The sequence below is a fragment of the Symphodus melops genome, assembly GCF_947650265.1.
Source record: "Symphodus melops genome assembly, chromosome: 22".
NCBI classification, from domain to species: domain Eukaryota; kingdom Metazoa; phylum Chordata; class Actinopteri; order Labriformes; family Labridae; genus Symphodus; species Symphodus melops.
This window is the reverse complement of record NC_136712.1, coordinates 539,922-560,332: the sequence shown is the minus strand read 5'-3', so window position 1 is coordinate 560,332 and position 20,411 is coordinate 539,922. Positions and strand designations below refer to the sequence as shown.

The following is a 20,411-nucleotide window of genomic DNA, read 5'->3' as shown; positions in this document are numbered from 1 at the left end:
TTGACTTGTGCCCCATTTTTTTTGTCAGGCTACAAATGTGAATTAGCAATTTATCTTTTCATTTATTTATTAGGGTCAATGCACACTCTGCCTTGACACTGATTCATGTATCCTTCATGCATGGGCTGGGCAGCCGGACCATTCATTCATATAAGTAGGCCCACGCATAGTAACTATAAAAGGGCCAATACAGTGTGTATTTCTGAGGCGATTTCATCACTTTTAAAGAAAAAGGTAAGGGGATTGTGTAACGTGAGTGAGCTGTGGAAACAGAATCAATCAAAGGCTTCAAAAAAGCTTCTGTCTATCATGCGTCCCATCCTGCCGAGTGTGCTTGCAGGTGCCAAACAAACCTTCATTAAATCCAAAATGACCCACAAGAGACGACTGTTTTTACTTCACACCTCTTAACGAACATCTTTAGAAGCTGTTAAACTGTTTTTAGTGGGATTGTGATGTTTTATTTTGCATTTATGTGTGAAATAACCTGGCGGAACCCCCCGTACGGAGCGGTTTTTGGGAGGTTTCAGGGCTACCAAATGAAAGTACAAACCTCTCTAAAGCTTTATGTGACTCAAATGTGAAGAGAGAAGTCTCCGCTATGGGATGGGCTCATTTATATTCTTAAATACGGCCAATAAATGCGTATTTTACACCCTTTTCGGTGGAGAGAAAACACAACTCGCACACATTTCCTGCTACACTGGTGACCAGTGGGCGAGTTGAGTCTCTACGGTTCTCACGTTGTGTTTAAGTTCCTGTCTTTGTCGGATTTTCGACATTCTCTCACTTAGTGACTTTACTACAAACAAACAAAGCACGATGGCAGAAGTAGCTCCCGCAGAGGCTCCCGCAGCACCTGTTGCCCCCGTCAAACCGGCGAAGAAGAAGGCTGCGAAGCCAACCAAGAGAACCGGACCTTCCACCACCGACATGGTTCTGAAGATCGTCGCCAATGCCAAGGACCGCAAAGGGACCTCATACCAGGCCTTGAAGAAAGCTCTCCTCGCTGAGGGCTGCGATAACGTCGGCCTGATCAAGCGCACCGTGAAGGGCCTGCTGGAGAAGAATCGGCTCGTGCAGGTTAAAGGAGCGGGCGTCTCCGGGTCCTTCAAGGTGGCGAAGAAGGAGGAGGTGAAAGCCAAGAAGCCGGCAGTAAAGAAACCCGCCGTCGCGAAGAAGCCCACATCTGTAAAGAGCCCCAAGAAGGCAGCGAAGAAAGTGTCTGTAAAGAAGGCAACCAAGAGCCCGAAGAAGGCAGCAGCCCCGAAGAAGGCAGCAGCCCCCAAGAAGGCAGCAGCCCCCAAGAAGGCAGCAGCAGCCCCCAAGAAAGCAGCAGCTCCAAAGAAAGCAGCAGCTCCAAAGAAAGCAGCAGCCAAGTCCACCAAGAAACCAGCGAGCAAAGCAGCCAAGCCTAAAGCCGTGAAGAAGACTGCAGCTAAGAAACCAGCAGCCAAGAAGACTGCTAAGAAGTAAAGCCTGTGAGCTTGTTACTCCATAAACCAAAGGCTCTTTTAAGAGCCACCCAAACTATCCGAAGAGCTCTCTCCTTTGTACTTGTTGGCTCTGTGTAACTATCTCTCATTACATATGTCGTTTTTTAAGGTCAAAACATTATTTTTAATATGGATATTTCAACATCAAACTGTCTAAATAAGTAGTTTGTTAAGCAAAGTGACTATTTGTATAGAGACCCTGGTCTCAACGGGTCCTCCCTGCTAAAATAAGGGACAAACAAAACAATGAACAATGAGTTCTTAGCTTAACTTTGCTAAAAATAATGGTTTGTATTTTGAATTCAGATTTTTTTATTTATTTTATTTATCAGAAGCCCCCCACCCACACACACACACATACTTAGAAAACATCACAGTACTGTGAAGGCTGAAACTGTGCATTACATTAACACTCACTGGCAAAAAAAACGTACATTTATGTTTACAAGCTCCTACATTGCATTTGCACATTTTGTACTGATTGTACTTGTACTTACTTATTTATTATATTGTATTATATAATTTGTAATAGCCTTAATTTTTCTAACATTATTTCGTTCAAGCTGTCAGCATGAGCTCTGTTTTTATAATTCCTTGTTAATTGTCATCAAGTCAAATTCCTTGTGAATGTACTTTGCAATGATGATTCTTCCTTAAACAATTATCTGCACATTTTTTTATTAGCCCATTACTTATCTCTTGCTCAAAATGTCCTCTTACTTTTGCGGTTATAAATGTTCAAGTGAATCTAAGATCAAGGTTCAAGGTTCTTTATTTGTCAAATATGCCACATGTTAAACATACAGCACAGATGAAATTGCATTCCCCCCCCCCCCCCCCCCCCCCAGTGCAAACCTGCAGTGCATAAAAGAGCACTAAAGAAAAAAACTAGCAATACTGTACAACAAATAACTTAACTAAAGACATTTGGACAAGAAATAACGAACAACAGACAACAAATAACTTAACTTAACTTAAGAGCTACAACTATCAATATAATATCAGCCTTACATCTATTATCCTTTACCTTTTATTATTATAACTCGTATTATAGATAAACATGTATTTTATTTATTGTTGTCCTGTCCAAAGTTAATTCATTTCCTTTCAGAAAGGCTTTGAGAAACATACATTTAAATTGCAGAAACACATTTGAAAATGTAACACAAAATAAAGAAGGCAATACTAAAAGAATAGCTTATTCAAACGTCAAAATAAAGTTATTATTGAGTCTTATTCTGAAAGGTCTGCGATACTTCAGGCCGGAAGACTTGGGTGTTGACAGCGGCATGACGTAACGTTCTCTACGTCTCTGATTGGCCGGTTAAACTGCAGCTCTAACTAACCAATGAACAACGAGCTAGTGACTATATAAAGTGGAGTTCTCGTTGTCTTTAACATTATCTGGAATTCACTGCAGTACGGTTTCTTCTTCGTGTTATTAGCCTGACTGAGAAAGCCTTTGAAGATGTCTGGCCGTGGTAAGACTCAAGGAAAGGATAGAGCAAAGGCGAAGTCTCGCTCTTCTCGTGCCGGGCTCCAGTTCCCCGTCGGCCGTGTCCACAGGCTGCTGAGGAAGGGTAACTACGCCCGGCGAGTCGGCGCTGGAGCTCCCGTCTACCTGGCGGCTGTGCTCGAGTACCTGACTGCTGAGATCCTGGAGCTGGCTGGAAACGCAGCCCGTGACAATAAGAAAAGCAGAATTATTCCCCGCCATCTGCAGCTGGCTGTCCGCAACGACGAGGAGCTGAACAAACTGCTGGGAGGAGTGACCATCGCTCAGGGAGGCGTGCTGCCCAACATCCAGGCTGTCCTGCTGCCCAAGAAGACCGAGAAGGCACAGAAGGGAAAGTAAACCTGAAGAAACCGATTATACAACACAAAGGCTCTTTTAAGAGCCAACCAATTTACCACGAAAAGAGACATTTCTTTAGTAGGTTACTGTACTCTGAAGCATGCACAAACACTGGCGTACTGTCCTATAAGTAAATGAAAGTAGACATGAAGCGTTAATGCATAAACGAACATTTTTATGTGCGAGGGTTAAAACTATTTTATTTCCAGGACAGGCAGTTTACCTCCTGTTTAACAAATTGGTGCACAGATGTGATTTTATTCATGCACGTTAAACCTGACTGTCCAGTTTTAGGTTATTAGTTTACTAGTTGTTCTGACGTGTCTGGGTGTAGATATTCTTAAGAGACATTTTATACGCCTATCACCTTCATATGAACATGGATAGTAGCTTCATGATTACTAAACTGGTGCTGCCTCAGTTCAAACTGACAGAATTCTTTATATAAAGCAGCTTAATTGATATTTAATTACTAATTTGTGTCTGGTACTACTTCAGCACTATGTAAACTTACTTCCTATGTTATGAGTAAACTCAGTTCCCTCTGTTATTTGACTGACAGATAAGGCTGGTTAAAAACAAGTTAACTATCTAAGTTATCTAATCAACCACTACCTCCGCCTCAAACACCACTGTACATGCACAAATAACACACTTCTAGAAGGTCGGCACTTTGTGTCTGAGGCTCATTGACTGTTTACAGATCTATCCACGTCTATCCCTGATCTTATTTTGAAAGCTACACATTTTACAGGAAACGTGTGTACTGCTTCTGTCTAGCTTTAATGCGGAAGAGAATGTTCACGGGATGAGCGCGTGCCATGTCACTCCTCTTACGTCCGCATTCAGGATTCAAATAGAGACGCTCTGAAGACGTTGACCATCAGTTAGTCTTTGAAACAACACTGAAACTATCAAAATGAGTGGACGCGGAAAGGGAGGTAAAGGACTCGGTAAAGGGGGCGCCAAACGTCACCGTAAAGTCCTCCGTGATAACATCCAGGGAATCACCAAGCCAGCTATCCGCCGTCTGGCTCGCCGTGGCGGAGTGAAGCGTATCTCCGGTCTGATCTACGAGGAGACTCGCGGTGTGCTCAAAGTGTTCCTGGAGAACGTCATCCGTGATGCCGTCACCTACACAGAGCACGCTAAGAGGAAGACCGTCACCGCCATGGATGTGGTCTATGCTCTGAAGAGACAGGGACGCACCCTGTACGGCTTCGGAGGTTAAATCTGACACCTGAACCAACAACTGTAAAAAACCCAACGGCTCTTTTAAGAGCCACCCACCTGAGCTCAAAAGAGTGACCTGTTTATGTATTAGGCTAATAATATATGATTTAATCTCAGTAAGGTATTCATTACTGGTCAATACTGATAAATGAACTGACTTTGTCAGACCTAGTCTAAACTTCATAGGTTTTTAAGTGTGGTGGGCAATCATGTGTTTTAGATTGATGGTCTTTCAGACCCCTTACTATTATTATTTTAAACTAGTACCATTTTCTACAACAGCTCTAACTAATAAACCACACAGCCAAGGAATGGACTTTGTTTCTGATGTACTTTTAATTTGAGAATAAATACAAGTCCATAATTACAATAGAAAATCCTGTGAACTATTTAGTCCCATGGTGCAGAACAGAGCCACACAATACCAGCTTTTTTTCCTGCTATCATTCAAGTCATAGAGAATGGATAATGTCACTTTATGAACGTGTCTCTCACCTGGTGCTCTGTGCGCACATGCAGAGGCTGTAGTCCTCTAAGTGGGTGATTTAGGTTTGAATCCGACCTGATTCTCCTTGTCATTCCCCACTCTCACCCCCATGTTTCTGATTCAATCCATGACCTGTCTCGACAATAAATGGGTCACAAAGTATTGTATACTCGCTAAAAATGTAAAATGTAAGCTGCACTGAATATAGCAGCATTGTGTCAGGATAAAGTGCTGATATTATTAAACCATAATATCAGTTTACATACATTAGAGAGTAATTACTGACAATATTTCCAACAGACACGGACTAAAGCGACACAGACGAGGTCAGATATAAACTGAAACACAACAACAGGGTCACAAGTACTAACAGCGTAACCAATACAACTATCTACGGCCTGACTTGAATAAAGCAGGGACATTGAACCAGGGACTAAAGAAAGCCTGAAGGCTGTCTGAGTGACTTTTACGGAGAGTGAAATAGAATATGTTTTGATTTGTTACAATTATTCAACCTTGTTTATCTTGTTACTAACAGTTACAACCGGATATACATAGGTGTGTTTTATGGAGTCGTTAAATATGTTCCAACTGAAGCTTTAATAACAAGTTTGAGCCTGTTTCTTGTTGAATAGGAGGAGAAATGACCTCCAAAGACCAGCACACATCATGAGACTTCCGCATAGTTACTCCGTGAGTCAGCGGAATCCAACCAATGGCAGAAAGGCAACCGAACATTAGATTTGCATACGCTCGGTTTAAAGCCAGCCAACACTCGACTGCAGATCAGTTCTCTGAACAAGCAGCACAATAGCTGATCAACCATGCCTGAACCCACCGTGAAGATTGTTTCCAAGAAGGGCAGCAAAAAAGCTGTGACAAAGACACCTGGAAAGAAAGACAGGAAGAGGAGAAAGACCAGGAAGGAGAGCTATGCTATCTACGTCTACAAGGTGATGAAGCAGGTCCACCCCGACACCGGGATCTCCTCCAAGGCGATGGGCATCATGAACTCCTTTGTCAATGACATCTTTGAGCGTATCGCTGGTGAAGCCTCCAAATTGGCTCACTACAACAAGCGCTCCACCATCACCTCCAGAGAGATCCAGACCGCTGTCCGCCTGCTCCTCCCCGGAGAGCTGGCCAAGCATGCTGTGTCAGAAGGTACCAAGGCTGTCACCAAGTACACCAGCTCCAAGTAGACTCTTCTACTGATCCACTAACCCAAAGGCTCTTTTAAGAGCCACCCACTTCTTCAAAGAGATCCTCATATTTATTCTTCATATAGCAATCAATAATTATTCCATTACACCTGACTGTAAACTGCTCTGTAGTTCAGAATGTGTGCAGATTATTCTACTGTCTGACATAATTTAACTGGGTGTTTCAGTGTTATTCTTAGCATCAGAGGAACATGATTCAATCACACAAAATGATTGTAATAATCTATACTTCATTAATCCCATGAGGGGAAATTCAGTCTACACTCTGACATGCATTATTCATTGTTATAAGATAACTAGTAACCATTAGATCTCTCCTGAAGTATTTCTCGGTTACATTTCACCATTAACCACGCTTTGTTTTTTGCTGTAAATCCACAGGAGGGCATCTAAACATACTGCAAAGAGCCTTGTTTTCTTACTTATTAATTTCATGTGTATTGAAGAGTGAGAATTGTGCAATGGGATTGAGTTATCTGACACTGTTGAACTCAATTCTTCACAAATGACAGCAATAAGTGATGAATCCAAAGCTGCACATGATGCTGTTACTTTTCCAGTTGCTTATTCACATTTGCACATCGCAGGAGATCCCTGTTGAGACATGGATATGAAAGAAGTTGAAGGAGCAAAAGTGAAGCAACGACTTTCCCTGAATTTTTCCAGATGTTTTATCAATAAGATATTTAAGAAGGGGGTTAAATTCTGCTTTACAGGTGTCATTTAGAAATCTTAAATGTCAATGTCAGTAAATTGGAGGATTTATCAAGTTGGATGATCGACAGCAGTGGTGTCCAAACCTTTTTCTTGCGGGCCAAAATTGTCGCATTAGAATTGCTCATGGGCCACAGGTTTTTTTTTTTTTTTTTTTTAAATATTGGAGGGAACTTTTTGTATTTTGACCTCTTCAAAAAATAATGTAAATACACAATAACTAATTGCAGTGGGAAACTGTTTTTTGTAAAGAATAGTCAGGCTTTTATAGGTCTCCCTCGCTAACATGAAAAAGAAAACAAGAACGAAATATGCCATCTGATGAGGCCTGGGGCCAAAATCTTCTGATTCTTCGAACGAAGTCAAGGGCCACAAACAATCCACTCAAGGGCCACAAATGGCCCCCGGGCCGCACTTTGGACACCCCTGATCTACAGCAAAATTAACCCAAACAACCAAGATAGTGTCATGGTTTCACTAGATGAGTCTTAATAAACAAACATCATAGTTTGGATAAATGTTTCTTTATTTAGATTTAGCCATGTTAGATTTTCATACTATGTCAAACCATCCGAACGAACACATACAGGAATAAATATGATTATAAACGATTATTTGTCTGATAAAACCAACATTTGTAATACAAATTGTGGGTTTTTCAAAGGTTTGTTTTTGTCTTTGGGACAGTGGACAAAGTTAGAAGTCAGGGAGCGAGAGGGTAGGGGGTCGGACCAGAGCCTGGCCGCCTGCACAGAGGATCACAGCCTCTGCATGTTAACCTGAACACACACGGATACACACTAACAGGTTTACACTTTAGTAAGCAAAATTAGACCGTTTGTCTCCATTCATTCGTTTTTGTTTTTATTATAATTAATTTAATTTAATATATTAATCAAATGTTTTACTGTCATCTATTGTTAAATCTCCCGAGTTGTTGATCAGAACTATTGTAATTGTATTATTTGCTCTGCTTTAGCATTTTTTTTATTAAAACGTTTAAATTTCCTCAGCCGTTTGCCCTGAGGCGCGCGCGAGAGAGGGAAATAAATAGAGGCTGGCTGTATCACGTGCACGCTCTCGTCCAATCAGAGAATTCCGCGCTCACACTCTGGCTATATAGTCGAGGCAGCGCGGGGTGAAAGTCATACCTTCTTCCCCTGACTTAAGGAAAGTAGAAAGTGTAGAAACATGGCAAGAACCAAGCAGACCGCCCGTAAATCCACCGGAGGAAAAGCTCCCCGGAAGCAGCTGGCCACCAAAGCCGCTCGTAAGAGCGCCCCAGCCACCGGCGGAGTGAAGAAGCCCCATCGTTACAGGCCCGGCACCGTGGCTCTGAGGGAGATCCGTCGTTACCAGAAATCCACCGAGCTGCTGATCCGTAAGCTGCCCTTCCAGCGCCTGGTGAGGGAGATCGCTCAGGACTTCAAGACCGACCTGCGCTTCCAGAGCTCCGCCGTCATGGCGCTGCAGGAGTCCAGCGAGGCTTACCTGGTGGGCCTGTTCGAGGACACCAACCTGTGCGCCATCCACGCCAAGAGGGTCACCATCATGCCCAAAGACATCCAGCTGGCCCGCCGCATCCGTGGAGAGCGAGCTTAAACCCCCGACACCCACCAGGAAAACCACAACGGCTCTTTTAAGAGCCACCACATCAAACTGAGGGCTCAAATCCATACAGACATGTTCAATCTCATCTATACTTAATGTGCTCCATGATCTATTCAACATATCCATTTTCACTGGAAGAAACACAGTGCATACACTGACAGAACAGTAACATAATATACTACATCTTATCCTCAGCAAAAGAATGTTTTTTTAATTTGACACATGTAAACAATGGCTCAGGTAGCTTTTTGTTGTGACGTTTTTGCAAAGCAGGTAATCTATTCAGGTTCAACAATATGAAAATAGTTTGCTTCAACCTCTCGACTACTACTACAGATTTCGATCACATCAGAGCCATATGCAACTGCCTTTAAAATTATAAATATGCCAGAGCAGTTTTATTTTCGTTTCTGTAAGTGTATTGCTCATGTATGTTTTTCACGTGTTGTATGTATTTAGTTGCTGTCATGTAGCAGATGCAGTTTATAAATTTAATATTGTTTGTATTATGTTTATTTATTATTTAAGTCTGTGAAACAGAAAATATTGAAGTGAATATGCACCACAGCTGTGGATGTTGGGTGTATGTACATAATTGTATAGCTAAATATGAAACCGCTCTTTTGAGTTCAGGTGGGTGGCTCTTAAAAGAGCCGTTGGGTTTTTTACAGTTGTTGGTTCAGGTGTCAGATTTAACCTCCGAAGCCGTACAGGGTGCGTCCCTGTCTCTTCAGAGCATAGACCACATCCATGGCGGTGACGGTCTTCCTCTTAGCGTGCTCTGTGTAGGTGACGGCATCACGGATGACGTTCTCCAGGAACACCTTGAGCACACCGCGAGTCTCCTCGTAGATCAGACCGGAGATACGCTTCACTCCGCCACGGCGAGCCAGACGGCGGATAGCTGGCTTGGTGATTCCCTGGATGTTATCACGGAGGACTTTACGGTGACGTTTGGCGCCCCCTTTACCGAGTCCTTTACCTCCCTTTCCGCGTCCACTCATTTTGATAGATTCAGTTTTGTTTCAAAGACTAACTGATGCCCCACGTCTCCAGAGTGTCTCTATTTCAAGTCTGACTGCGGACGTAAGAGGAGTGACATAGCACGCGCTAAAACCGCCAACATTCTCGCTTGGCGGATCCTAGACATGACGTCACCAGAGTACGAGTCTTTGACAGCTGGGGCTTCACAAGACTACTGAAGGTTTGGGCGTCACAGTTTGCCCTACTTAATCATCATCTAAATAGCTACATGTAGGACAGTTCTGTTAGTTTACGGCATGTTAAATTTTATTTCTTTATATCCCAGAACAGCCTTGGAGTTTATCATGTATCATTGATTATTTGGAGGACATAAGGACCGATAAATTAACCTAATCAACTATATATATTTTCAATGGAGCTGCGTGTAACCAGTGATAGTAAATTATGTCTTCACTTGTACTAATAACATGTTTTATCACGAGGATTAAACTCTTCGGGGATTTGTGGGTGGCTCTTAAAAGAGCCTTTGGGTTGGTTTAGTTGTATCTGCGTCTCTACTTCTTCGGAGCCTTCTCGGTCTTCTTGGGCAGCAGGACAGCCTGGATGTTCGGCAGCACGCCTCCCTGAGCGATGGTCACTCCTCCCAGCAGCTTGTTCAGCTCCTCGTCGTTGCGGACAGCCAGCTGCAGATGGCGGGGGATGATGCGGGTTTTCTTGTTGTCACGGGCTGCGTTTCCAGCCAGCTCCAGGATCTCAGCAGTCAGGTACTCGAGCACAGCCGCCAGGTAGACGGGAGCTCCAGCGCCGACCCGCTGGGCGTAGTTACCCTTCCTCAGCAGCCTGTGGACACGGCCGACGGGGAACTGGAGCCCGGCACGAGAAGAGCGAGACTTCGCCTTTGCTCTTGATTTTCCGCCTTTACCTCTTCCAGACATGTTCAGGTTTGTTGTTTCTTCAAGGAGAAGACGTGAGTTCGTGGATGCTCCAAATTCTCTCTAAATCTCGTTATATGTCCACCAAGCTGGTCGCTGATTGGCCAGGCGTATCGTATGTGCTATCGTCCAATCAGAGCTCAGGGTTTTTTTGTAAAGTTACTGGAGCTATTATACAATTTCCGGCTGCGATTTTTTCCGGGGGATTTTCAAAATAAAAGGCAACGGAAATAAAATGTAAACAAGAATTCACTTTAAATTAGTTTCTTTCATATTAAAATTGATGATTAGATTTTTCTCAACAGATAGATGTATTCACCTGTATTAAGAATAGACTACATTAATACTTTTAAGGTTTTAGTATGTTCATGAAATTCAGTGGGATGAGCTTTGTTACTAATTGCCCATTTGGGGGAATAAAAGTTGTTTTTACACAGCTCCAAGACAACCTCATTTATGACGGCTGTGATACAACATAAACACCTGCTGAGATCACACAGGAAGGCCATTGCTCAGATAAATGTAATGACCATCAAGGTAACCACAACCTTGATGTGACAGAAGGCTAAACTGTATGAAACTGCACGTCATTTTTTACAGTAGATTTGAGATTCAAAAAACTTTATTGTCACATAGAGACACAACAGAGGCTCAAACAACATACACAGCACAGACACCCAGTGGACTCGCATGACATCATACCAGAATTTTTATAAATAAGTAAAATAACATGCAAGTAACACATTAACACAAAGACCCTGATGTCCAGAAAAGTACAAATACTTTGGAAAGTACCTCTTGTCTATAAGGTGTATATATATATATATATATCAACATGTGAATAGAGGTTTTTATTTTTTTAATGACTGTGTGACCTCATCCATCCTCATTTGTTTTGATTTGGAGGTGCAGGTGAATGGATAGTTTTACATTTAATTTTGCACAGTATTGTGGGTATTTTAAAGAAACACTAGAATAAAGCTCACTGACTCAACAATACTGCAACGGCTCCTTTGGAGGTTAAGACTGAACAGCAGGTGTCGACATTTCCCCATTTAAGCACCTGAGTGCACTGATAGGTCAGTCCGGGGCTGGCAGAGCTCTGGTCCTGTATGATGGGTCGGTCTGGTCCGGGGCTGGCAGAGCTCTGGTCCTGTATCAAAGGGATTCATAAACGGGTCTACCTGCCGAATAGCATAGCCCACAGCACACATTAACCACAATCCAGGGATTCTGGTCCCTATGGGTCACTGGATGAGGACATCGGTTGGGGAAGAAGAAGTGCAGAGGGGGGGTGAGATGAAGCCAGGGTGCCTCAGGACGTCTCAGCCAGGATCGGTGGTTCCAGATGTGGGTTGTTGGTGGGCATAGGGGAGCCTGGTCCTGACATGGTCCCTGGCTTTAAGAGGAGCTGGATGCTCTCTGACAACGGGATGACCTGAGCCGCTAAAAGATCTGGATCCAGAGGTGTGACAGGAGGGATGCCAGGCTTGGTGACGCTTGCGACCCTGGGTATGGGCATGTGTTTGATCACCTGGTGCCGGACTACAGGATCCTCCTGAGCCCTCACAGGTGGGATGTTAGGACTCTTATTGTCAGCAGGAGCATCAATACCACCGAAGCTGAAGAAATAGGCTAGTCGCTCCTTCGTCCGGTGTGAGAGCCAGGCCGGCGTGCACCGGGCTGAGGCAGAGCTCACAACCATTCAAACAGCCTGTTTTTACAGCAGACATGAACATGTTTACAGCCTGCTTCAAAAAACCAAATAGGTGTGATTAGCTCATGTCTCCATCCACACACACTGTACGGGGGGAATGTTTTGATGACTCATCAGTTTTGATTGGATGAAGGATCAGAGTTATTCACAATAAGGCGTGTAGCTGAGCTGATTGACAGGTGGGCGCCGTGTAACGGTTTGTCAGGAGGCTTAAAACCCGCCTCAGCTCTCAGCCTGTCGTTAGCTTGACTCAAAGTTAGCCTGAGACAGCATTTCCAGCACGGAGACCACCAAGGGACTCCAGCGCCCCCTGCAGGGACACACGGGGGACTCCAGCGCCCCCTGCAGGGACACACGGGGACTCCAGCGCCCCCTGCAGGGACACACGGGGGACTCCAGCGCCCCCTGCAGGGACACACGGGGGACTCCAGCGCCCCCTGCAGGGACACACGGGGACTCCAGCGCCCCCTGCAGGGACACACAGGGGACTCCAGCGCCCCCAGCAGAAACACACAAGGAACTCCAGCGCCCCCTGCAGGGACACACCAGGGATGACACTCAGGGTGTATTTATAGTCTATATATTTGGAAAGCACAGCACAGATGTTTCATTCAGAGCACAGGAGACTGTTTGAAAAGGAGGACAAGGAGGTTTAATGTTCTAATTATTATACAGTATATATTATACACTGATCAGCCTAACATTTACATCAGCAGCTGTATTGATTAAAGAAGATGGTGCTGCTCTAAGGGTAAAGTGGAGTGGTGATGGAGGCTCTGGGATAAAAATGATGGAGGCTCTGGGGTAAAGTGATGGAGGCTCTGGGTTTGGGTAAATGATGGAGGCTCTGGGGTCAGAGGCGAAAGGCATCCCAGCATCCTCGTTGATTGGCCAAGTGATGTCGGCCATCTTGGATTGTAGCGGGGAAGAAAGATTGATGCGGTAAGCTCCTTTTTTACTCCTTAAATTTCCTTTTTCTTAACAACGACCCACCACAACCGCACTCACATCACACTGCTCCTATGTTGGCGTCACAGCGGCGCCGGACTCTGAAGGGGAGAGGTCGGATGAGTCCGCATCACGCCAGACATCCCGGTTTCGTTTCTTATTGTTGTTGTTTTGGGGGAGCTAATCGACGGAGGCGCAGCAGGCCCAAAACCGGAGAAAAAAACCTGTGTGCCCGCTGGCTCCCTGGCCAGGGGTTTGTCTTCTAAACCGAGTACGAGCCGCAGTTATCTGTCTACTAGTGAAAGATCTGACTGCTAAAATCACATATAATGAGCTGAACTTCGCTATTAGCCGCTCAGCTCGAGCATTAGCTCCTATGCTAACGCTCCAATGCATTCATATGGAACTAGCTGTTAGCTCAAGAGAGCTAGTCGGTTAGCAGTAGTTCCTGCTAACGTTCTATCTCTCAGGTTAATTAAATTAAAGTTGTTGTTTTTAATCGGGCTCAAGAGTAGAATAGACACACTAACACAGCGCTGTGCTCAAACCAGCGGGTAGACTTTCTTTAAATTAATGTTTAACGGGCAAAATGATCGAAGCTAGCATTAGCTTTAACGGCTAAGTTAGCTAGCATTTTGCGACACTGCCGCAGCTTCAGCGTTGCTTTTGAACGAGGTTGCAGAAAGTTTAGAGTAATTCTTAAACTCTTAAACGCGTCATTAATGTGAAAATGAAAGTGTGCAGATGCTAAACTGGGCTCAGTTCAGTTAGCTGACTGTAAAATACTCCAGTAAACAAAAGTCATCCGGACTGTGTGCTTCATTTCACCAACATCTTTAAGTCAGAGGTCTCTGAATGTGTCCATTGAACGTCCTCATGTAAAGAAGCTTCATGAATGTTTGCTCTCTAACATCTCTTCTTCATGTTTCATTAAGAACCTCACGGTTCAGCTTGACTTCACTTCTTTGTCTCACCATCAGTTCTGATAACGATTTCATATATTGATTCAATAATACTCACAGATGAGAATTCAGTTCAGTATCTGAAATGAGATAAAACATAATGTCTGCATTAATTCTATTGGTTTAGAGTGTATTTTACAGGCGCTGTTACTTCATTGGATGTCAGTGTGGCGCCTCGCTCTCAGACTCACAGTAGGCGGTCTGTACAGCGCCCGAGCACACTTCAGCCTCGAAGGGTCCAGCTCACTTCCTCTGACCCGAGTTTGCTTGGGCACGCTATAGTTCAAACACGAGACGTGGACAGCCGTCATTAAGAGTGTTCCGTCTGTGTCAGGATTGAACAATAAAGATACAGCTCCAAAAGAGCCACAGAGTCAGTAAAGTAGCTGTCACCTTCTGTCTGTCTTCCTCGTCATGTAAAGCCATGCACGTGTTTTATCGTGGCGTTGTGTAGACTAGGTAACCCGTGCTGACCCGGTTCGTCCTGGAGCCAGTGGGGGAACTGGGCCTGTTGTGAGTGAGTGAGTAGAGCGTGGTGATACCATCCTCCAGTCATCTGTGTAAACTGAATGGAGATTTGATGTAGATGAGGAGCCCAGGTGTTTTATGGTTACATCATAAATGTCTCTGCAGGTTTCTGATCACAAAGATTCCTTCTGTAGCCGCGTGCAGCGTCGTGAGAGCTGCTTCCTGTCTTCAACCTGTCCCTGTGTCTGCTCCCTCAGGTGACACGCGGTATGTTTGGTGCTAACCGGAAGAAGTTTATGGAGGGAGGGGTAGAGAGCGACTACTCGGACGACTCCAGCCTCTACTACACCCAACAGTCCATGTTCCCTCCACACCGGCCTGACAAAGACGTGAGTGTGCAGAACACTTAGATTTAAAGGAGCTGCTGTGAGAAGTCACACGCACAGATTTCCTTTTTTCCTTCCTGATCTTCAAGGATGTCTTTGTGTTTGTGTCGTCCTCAGATGCTGGCGTCTTCCTCTGCTTCCTCGACGGGTCAACTGTCACAGCTCGGAGCCAGTTTATATGGCCCACAGAGTAAGATGAACACACACACGCACGCACGCACGCACACACGTTTTTTCTGTGGTACTCGAGGCTTCCTTCATGTTGTCTGTACTTTAAACAAACATGATCAGCCTTTAACTGCTGATATTAACTCTATCTGAAGCAGTTCCACTGCACGCTTCCATCGCTGCAACACCTGTTCACCTGATAACTGCTCTCATATCTGACAAACCCAGGGGCGTCCAAAACGGCCTTCTAAGCCCCGCCTACCTTCTCTGGTCCAATCAAATCCAGAGCATTCAGGAGCAGTAACCACGAGTCCGTCTTGTTTCAGGTGCGTTGGGGTTTCCCATGCGTGGGATGAACAGCAGTGCAGCTCCTCAGTTAAGTCGAAGTGGGTTGAACCAATCGGGCAGTCAGCTCCCCAGTCACGCCAGTACACCCAACTCTGGAACAATGCACACGCCTCCCTCGCCGAGCAGGTAAATGGCGTCCACTTTCTCCTCCTCCTCCTAATCTTCAGACTTTACAGCTCCTTTTTCCCGTCCGGCAGGGGGATTCTGCCCATGAGCAGCCGCAGCGTGTTGAACCACAGCCAGCAGGTGGGCGGTCCGACGGGTCAGTCGCCAGGGATGGTGGGAGGAGTCGGAGTGGAGAGGGGAGGGGCCGGAGGAGTGGGGACGGGGAGGAGCAGCATGGGGAGTCCCAGCAGGTCGTCACCCAGCATCATCGGGATGCCCAAACAGCAGCAAGCACGGCAGCCTTTCACCATCAACAGGTAACACACACACACACACACACACACACACACACACACACACAGGTCTGTTCCTCTGCAGCTTCACTTCAGGACAAGTTTTCAGAGAATTCATCAGACAGGAAGTGACTGACTGACCCCGAGCAGCTTTCTGTGTTCGGCGTGTTCAGCGTTTGTTCGGCGTGGTGGTGTGGCGCTGAGCGTGCTCTCTGTAGGAAGTGTTGAGAATGATCCGGCCTCTCTCCGCCTGTGTGTCAGTATGTCAGGGTTCGGTGTGAACAGGAATCCAGGCTACAACATGAACAACTCTCTCTCCAACAACATCTTCAACGGCACAGGTACCAAACGCACTCTGAGCTTCTTCTGCATTGTCTCTGTCGTCGTCGTCGTCGTTTTGTTTTCTGAACCGTGTGGTTTCCTGCAGACGGCAGTGAGAATGTGACGGGTTTGGACCTGTCAGATTTCCCCGCCTTAGCAGACAGAAGTCGGAGGGACGGGGGCTCCAATCCAACCCCGCTGCTCAACCCGCTGGCCGGTCGGGCTCCCTACGGTGAGAGGAACCTCTGTGTGTGCTTTTTTCTTTATTTTTACATATCTGGAAAACTGAAGAGTTGACAGATGGTACATTTCCAACGTGTGTCTCCATGGCGTTATGACTCCATGCCTCCTCTCCTCTCGCTCTGTGTTCACAGTTGGCATGGTAACCAAGCCGTCCAGTGAGCAGTCGCAGGACTTCTCCATCCATAACGAGGATTTCCCAGCTCTCCCCGGGTCAAACTACCAAACGAAAGACCCCACCAGCACCAACGAGGACAGCAAAGCGGTGAGACACGCCCTCCTTCTCCCCTTCTTCTCGCTCAATCTGTCGAGCTGCATTTTCACCTTTTCTCTTTGTTTTTTGTTCACTCAGAATCTGAACTCATCAGGAAAGTCCACCTCCACCTCAGACGGTCCAAAGTTTCCGGGCGATAAGAGCGCCGCTCCGAGCAACAACAACCAGCAGAAGAAAGGGATTCAGGTGCTTCCTGACGGTGAGACGGCAGAAACACACGCACCCACAGAAAAGACTCAAACAGTCCGATGCTAACGTGTGGCCTGTGTGTCCCAGGCCGTGTGACCAACATCCCGGTCGGCATGGTAACGGACCAGTTTGGTATGATCGGCCTGCTGACGTTCATCAGGGCGGCGGAGACGGACCCCGGCATGGTGCACCTGGCGCTGGGCTCCGACCTCACCACGCTCGGACTCAATCTCAACTCACCCGAGTACGACACGCACGCACACACACACACACACACACACACACACACGCTTCGGAGGTCCCTGGAAGCTGTGAGTCAGTGGAGGGTTAGAAGGACGGTCACACGTGTGCGGCGTGTCGAGTGGTGAACAGCGTGCTCATCGGTCGTAGCCCATGTTTGGTACTGACTGATGCAGCCGCCGTTGTTGCTCGACCTCGTTTATTGAGGCGAGGGATGGGAGGTCACTTTGGAACTTCGTTTGAACGTCTTTTCAGGAAAGTTTCCAACTCTTAAATGAACTCGAGCGCTCTCACACGAGAGACGGGCCGAAGTTGGATCCCGGCGGCGGGCGTGATGTGCGACGCAGCATGGCTCCAGATCAGAGGACACGTTGAGAATCTTTTCTGTCTCTCTTTCTCTCAGGAATCTGTATCCTAAGTTTGCGTCTCCGTGGGCGTCGGCTCCGTGTCGACCGCAGGACATCGGTGAGTCTGCTCTCTGCTCGCCGTCTTCATGAACTTTGACTCGGAGAGCGTGACGTGTTGACGTAAAGTTTGTGCTTCTCTCCCTGCAGACTTCCACGTCCCCTCAGAGTATTTAACCAACATCCACATAAGGGACAAGGTAGGAGCCTCACACGGCACACGGCTTAGTTTCATGTCCTGTTCTGTCATTCACTCTGTGTGTGTGTGTGTGTGTGTGTGTGTGTGTGTGTGTGTGTGTGTGTGTGTGTTTGTGTGTGTGTGTGTGTTTGTCCGTCTGCAGTTAGCAGCTATCAAACTGTCTCGGTATGGTGAAGACCTGCTCTTTTATCTCTACTACATGAACGGAGGAGACCTACTACAACTCCTGGCTGCAGTAGAACTGTAAGTTCACACTCTTCAGCTCTCAGACTGTCGATGATAGAAGCTCCTAGAAGACGCCTCAGCGTTACACACAGGTTCAGATCTGAGCACAGCTGAACTCACTCTCCTGTGTGACGATGTCAGACGTCCAGGTGAGCTGTGATTTACCCGTGTGTGTGTGTGTGTGTGTGTGTGTGTGTGAGCAGGTTTAACAGGGACTGGAGGTACCACAAAGAGGAGCGGGTTTGGATCACCCGGGCCCCGGGGATGGAGCCCACGCTGAAGACCAACGCCTACGAGAGAGGGACCTACTACTTCTTCGACTGCCTCAACTGGAGGAAGGTGGCCAAGGTGAGAACCCAACACACACACACACACACACACCTGGCCTCAGGTGCTAAGACGTCACGCTGTGAGGGAGCCGGCGCTGTGTCCAGTCGTACTGGACCAAACCAGACCGAGGACTCGGGGCTTCATTAAGTCCAGTTTCATATCAGAGTGTGACTGTGTGTGTTTGGTTTCAGGAGTTTCATCTGGAGTACGACAAGCTAGAAGAGCGACCTCACGTTCCCTCCACATTCAACTACAATCCTGCCCAGCAGGCCTTCTGATTGGCTCTACCTCCTCCTGCCTGCCTGCCATTGGCCCTCCTGGCTCATCATCGTCACCCCTCTAGGTCCCCCCCCCCCATCTCCACACACTGTAAAGTGAATCTGGCCAATCAGGACTCGGGATGGGAGAGGATGTCCCGCCTCCTCCTCTTTACTGGATAGACTTTATGATTTTAACTTTTCAGATTTCTGTTCGTTCTTTACCTCATTATTTTTTTTATTTTACCCTCCTCCTCCTCCCTCCATGAGTTTGGTTCAGTTTGTGGAGCACGCGCACACACGCAGCGACACACACTCTGTAAATAACTGTCCATCGGATCGAGTGATGCCTCTTTCTATTCGCTCTGAAGAGTTTGACTATTTTTGTCTAGAGGAGCTTTTAAAGAAGACCCCGATTTTAACTCAGAATAAAATCACCGGTCCGGATGGATAATTATTTCACACTCTGTGTCTCACCTCCCACCTCTGGCAGGAAATATTCTTCTCTTAATTTTCTTTTTTCGCAGCGTCAGAACACACATCAGCAGACAGCCCAGAGTCAGGAGAGGACATGCAATGTACATTGTAGCACTATTTCATAATAAAAGAAGAAAAATATCCTTTCTCGCTTTGTTGGATGTTATGTGGCCACGCCCGAGATGTACGCTGCTCCTTCTTCATCCACTTTTTAACTTCACCAGCTGAGTTTGAACAGCCAGAAAGAGCAGCTTCTTTAAGCTCCGTCACTTCTGATCCAAACCTGGATTAGTCCGCCATCTTTAAATCGGCAGTCAGAGGTTTTACTCTGTTTTTAATTTAGTCATGTTTAGTATGTTCTTCCATGTACCCCGAAACTTAAGAGCTTCATTTAACTTGAAGTGATAATAAGATATAAAACTGAGTCAGCATATCACAGGAGACAGTTCAGCGTTTCACCTCCAAAAGCTTCAAAATCTTCAAGTTAGGGTGACGAGCATTTTTTGTGGCAGTTTCTAAACGCAACCGTTAAACGTGGCCCCTCCTCCTGGGCTCACCTAACCGCCGGTGTTAGTCAGCTTCCTGTCCAACAGGAAGTGGACCAACTTCACGTCCACGGGTAAAAGACACGACAAGGTTCAGCCTGGTTTTAGAAGCAGCTTTCTCCTCTCGCTGTTTCTCTTCACTCTGATTAGATTTTCTACGTCCATGTCCGTCATATTCACCGCTTTGAATCTCCTCCAATCACTGAGCTGTATCCACTCCTAAACTCACCTGCTGCGCTCTCATTGGCTGGAGGAAACACACCAGCTCCGCCCACAAACGTCCCGAGTCAACCAGAACAAATCAGAACAGTAAAATCCAGTCAGAGGACAGAGTCTCTGCAGACACAGTCACACATGTACGGAGGCCCAGAAGGGACAAAGAGCAGCTTCACTTTAGGAGACTGAGTTTTATTTTGAAGGGACAAGCTGCTGACTCTGTTTTAAAAGTTAATATTCTCCAATGATGATTGTCTACATTTAAAAAAATAACAGCTGCCGAACAGAAGGATTAGAGTGCACGCAGAATTATCAGACTTTCTCTCCGTGAACTAAATTAAGAATATGTGAGGTCATAAAAAGGAAACGCGTTATGTCACTTTGTTTTTTTAAGTTTTTTAAAAGCCTTCCCTTTTCCTGACACTGCGCTCTCACAGATTCCTCCATCTTATTATCCGTCTTTGTGTTCTCTCTTTTTATTACATTTCCCCTCCCGCCACTCCACCAGTGGAGTGTCCCGTTCCTCCACTTTTGGTATTTTATTCCTTCTTTTAGTTGAACTCC

General features: G+C 46.0%; 8 protein-coding genes across 12 annotated transcripts; 6 read left to right on the top strand and 2 right to left on the bottom strand.

Moving 5' to 3' along the window:
* Positions 1 to 450: 450 nt before the first annotated feature.
* LOC306817699 (histone H1.10-like) lies at positions 451 to 2,204 on the top strand. Of its 2 annotated transcripts, none has more exons than XM_079334789.1 (2): positions 451 to 1,278; positions 1,312 to 2,204. In XM_079334789.1, the coding sequence occupies exons 1-2, from the start codon at positions 823 to 825 to the stop codon at positions 1,474 to 1,476; spliced, it is 621 nt and encodes a 206-aa protein (XP_079190915.1). In that variant the 5' UTR covers positions 451 to 822; the 3' UTR covers positions 1,477 to 2,204. The 2 variants fall into 2 exon arrangements, with proteins under 2 accessions (XP_079190915.1, XP_079190916.1); XM_079334790.1 differs by having other exon boundaries at positions 454 to 1,275.
* Positions 2,205 to 2,886: 682 nt separating this feature from the next.
* On the top strand, positions 2,887 to 3,796 carry LOC306818074 (histone H2A-like). The gene has a single exon (XM_079335443.1). The coding sequence runs from the start codon at positions 2,965 to 2,967 to the stop codon at positions 3,349 to 3,351; it is 387 nt and encodes a 128-aa protein (XP_079191569.1). The 5' UTR covers positions 2,887 to 2,964; the 3' UTR covers positions 3,352 to 3,796.
* Positions 3,797 to 4,232: 436 nt separating this feature from the next.
* On the top strand, positions 4,233 to 4,627 carry LOC306818070 (histone H4). The gene has a single exon (XM_079335440.1). It carries the CDS (start codon positions 4,271 to 4,273, stop codon positions 4,580 to 4,582), a length of 312 nt encoding a protein of 103 aa, XP_079191566.1. The 5' UTR covers positions 4,233 to 4,270; the 3' UTR covers positions 4,583 to 4,627.
* Positions 4,628 to 5,852: 1,225 nt separating this feature from the next.
* Positions 5,853 to 6,319, top strand: LOC306818241 (histone H2B 1/2-like). Its single transcript, XM_079335691.1, has one exon. The coding sequence runs from the start codon at positions 5,896 to 5,898 to the stop codon at positions 6,271 to 6,273; it is 378 nt and encodes a 125-aa protein (XP_079191817.1). The 5' UTR covers positions 5,853 to 5,895; the 3' UTR covers positions 6,274 to 6,319.
* A 1,824-nt stretch (positions 6,320 to 8,143) lies between these two features.
* On the top strand, positions 8,144 to 8,671 carry LOC306817703 (histone H3.2-like). Its single transcript, XM_079334806.1, has one exon. It carries the CDS (start codon positions 8,200 to 8,202, stop codon positions 8,608 to 8,610), a length of 411 nt encoding a protein of 136 aa, XP_079190932.1. The 5' UTR covers positions 8,144 to 8,199; the 3' UTR covers positions 8,611 to 8,671.
* A 579-nt stretch (positions 8,672 to 9,250) lies between these two features.
* On the bottom strand, positions 9,251 to 9,674 carry LOC306817951 (histone H4). Its single transcript, XM_079335225.1, has one exon. It carries the CDS (start codon positions 9,621 to 9,623, stop codon positions 9,312 to 9,314), a length of 312 nt encoding a protein of 103 aa, XP_079191351.1. The 5' UTR covers positions 9,624 to 9,674; the 3' UTR covers positions 9,251 to 9,311.
* A 97-nt stretch (positions 9,675 to 9,771) lies between these two features.
* LOC306817950 (histone H2A-like) lies at positions 9,772 to 10,607 on the bottom strand. The gene has a single exon (XM_079335224.1). It carries the CDS (start codon positions 10,536 to 10,538, stop codon positions 10,158 to 10,160), a length of 381 nt encoding a protein of 126 aa, XP_079191350.1. The 5' UTR covers positions 10,539 to 10,607; the 3' UTR covers positions 9,772 to 10,157.
* A 2,434-nt stretch (positions 10,608 to 13,041) lies between these two features.
* Positions 13,042 to 19,229, top strand: LOC306817915 (CCR4-NOT transcription complex subunit 2-like). 4 transcript variants are annotated; one of them, XM_079335172.1, is made up of 15 exons: positions 13,042 to 13,194; positions 14,888 to 15,019; positions 15,134 to 15,206; positions 15,511 to 15,658; positions 15,730 to 15,954; positions 16,192 to 16,271; positions 16,358 to 16,483; positions 16,626 to 16,756; positions 16,844 to 16,964; positions 17,042 to 17,198; positions 17,598 to 17,659; positions 17,749 to 17,798; positions 17,940 to 18,040; positions 18,226 to 18,370; positions 18,544 to 19,229. In XM_079335172.1, the coding sequence occupies exons 2-15, from the start codon at positions 14,900 to 14,902 to the stop codon at positions 18,628 to 18,630; spliced, it is 1,626 nt and encodes a 541-aa protein (XP_079191298.1). In that variant the 5' UTR covers positions 13,042 to 13,194; positions 14,888 to 14,899; the 3' UTR covers positions 18,631 to 19,229. The 4 variants fall into 4 exon arrangements, with proteins under 4 accessions (XP_079191298.1, XP_079191297.1, XP_079191300.1 ...); XM_079335171.1 differs by having other exon boundaries at positions 16,358 to 16,498; XM_079335174.1 differs by lacking the exon at positions 13,042 to 13,194 and adding an exon at positions 13,388 to 13,471.
* Positions 19,230 to 20,411: the final 1,182 nt, after the last annotated feature.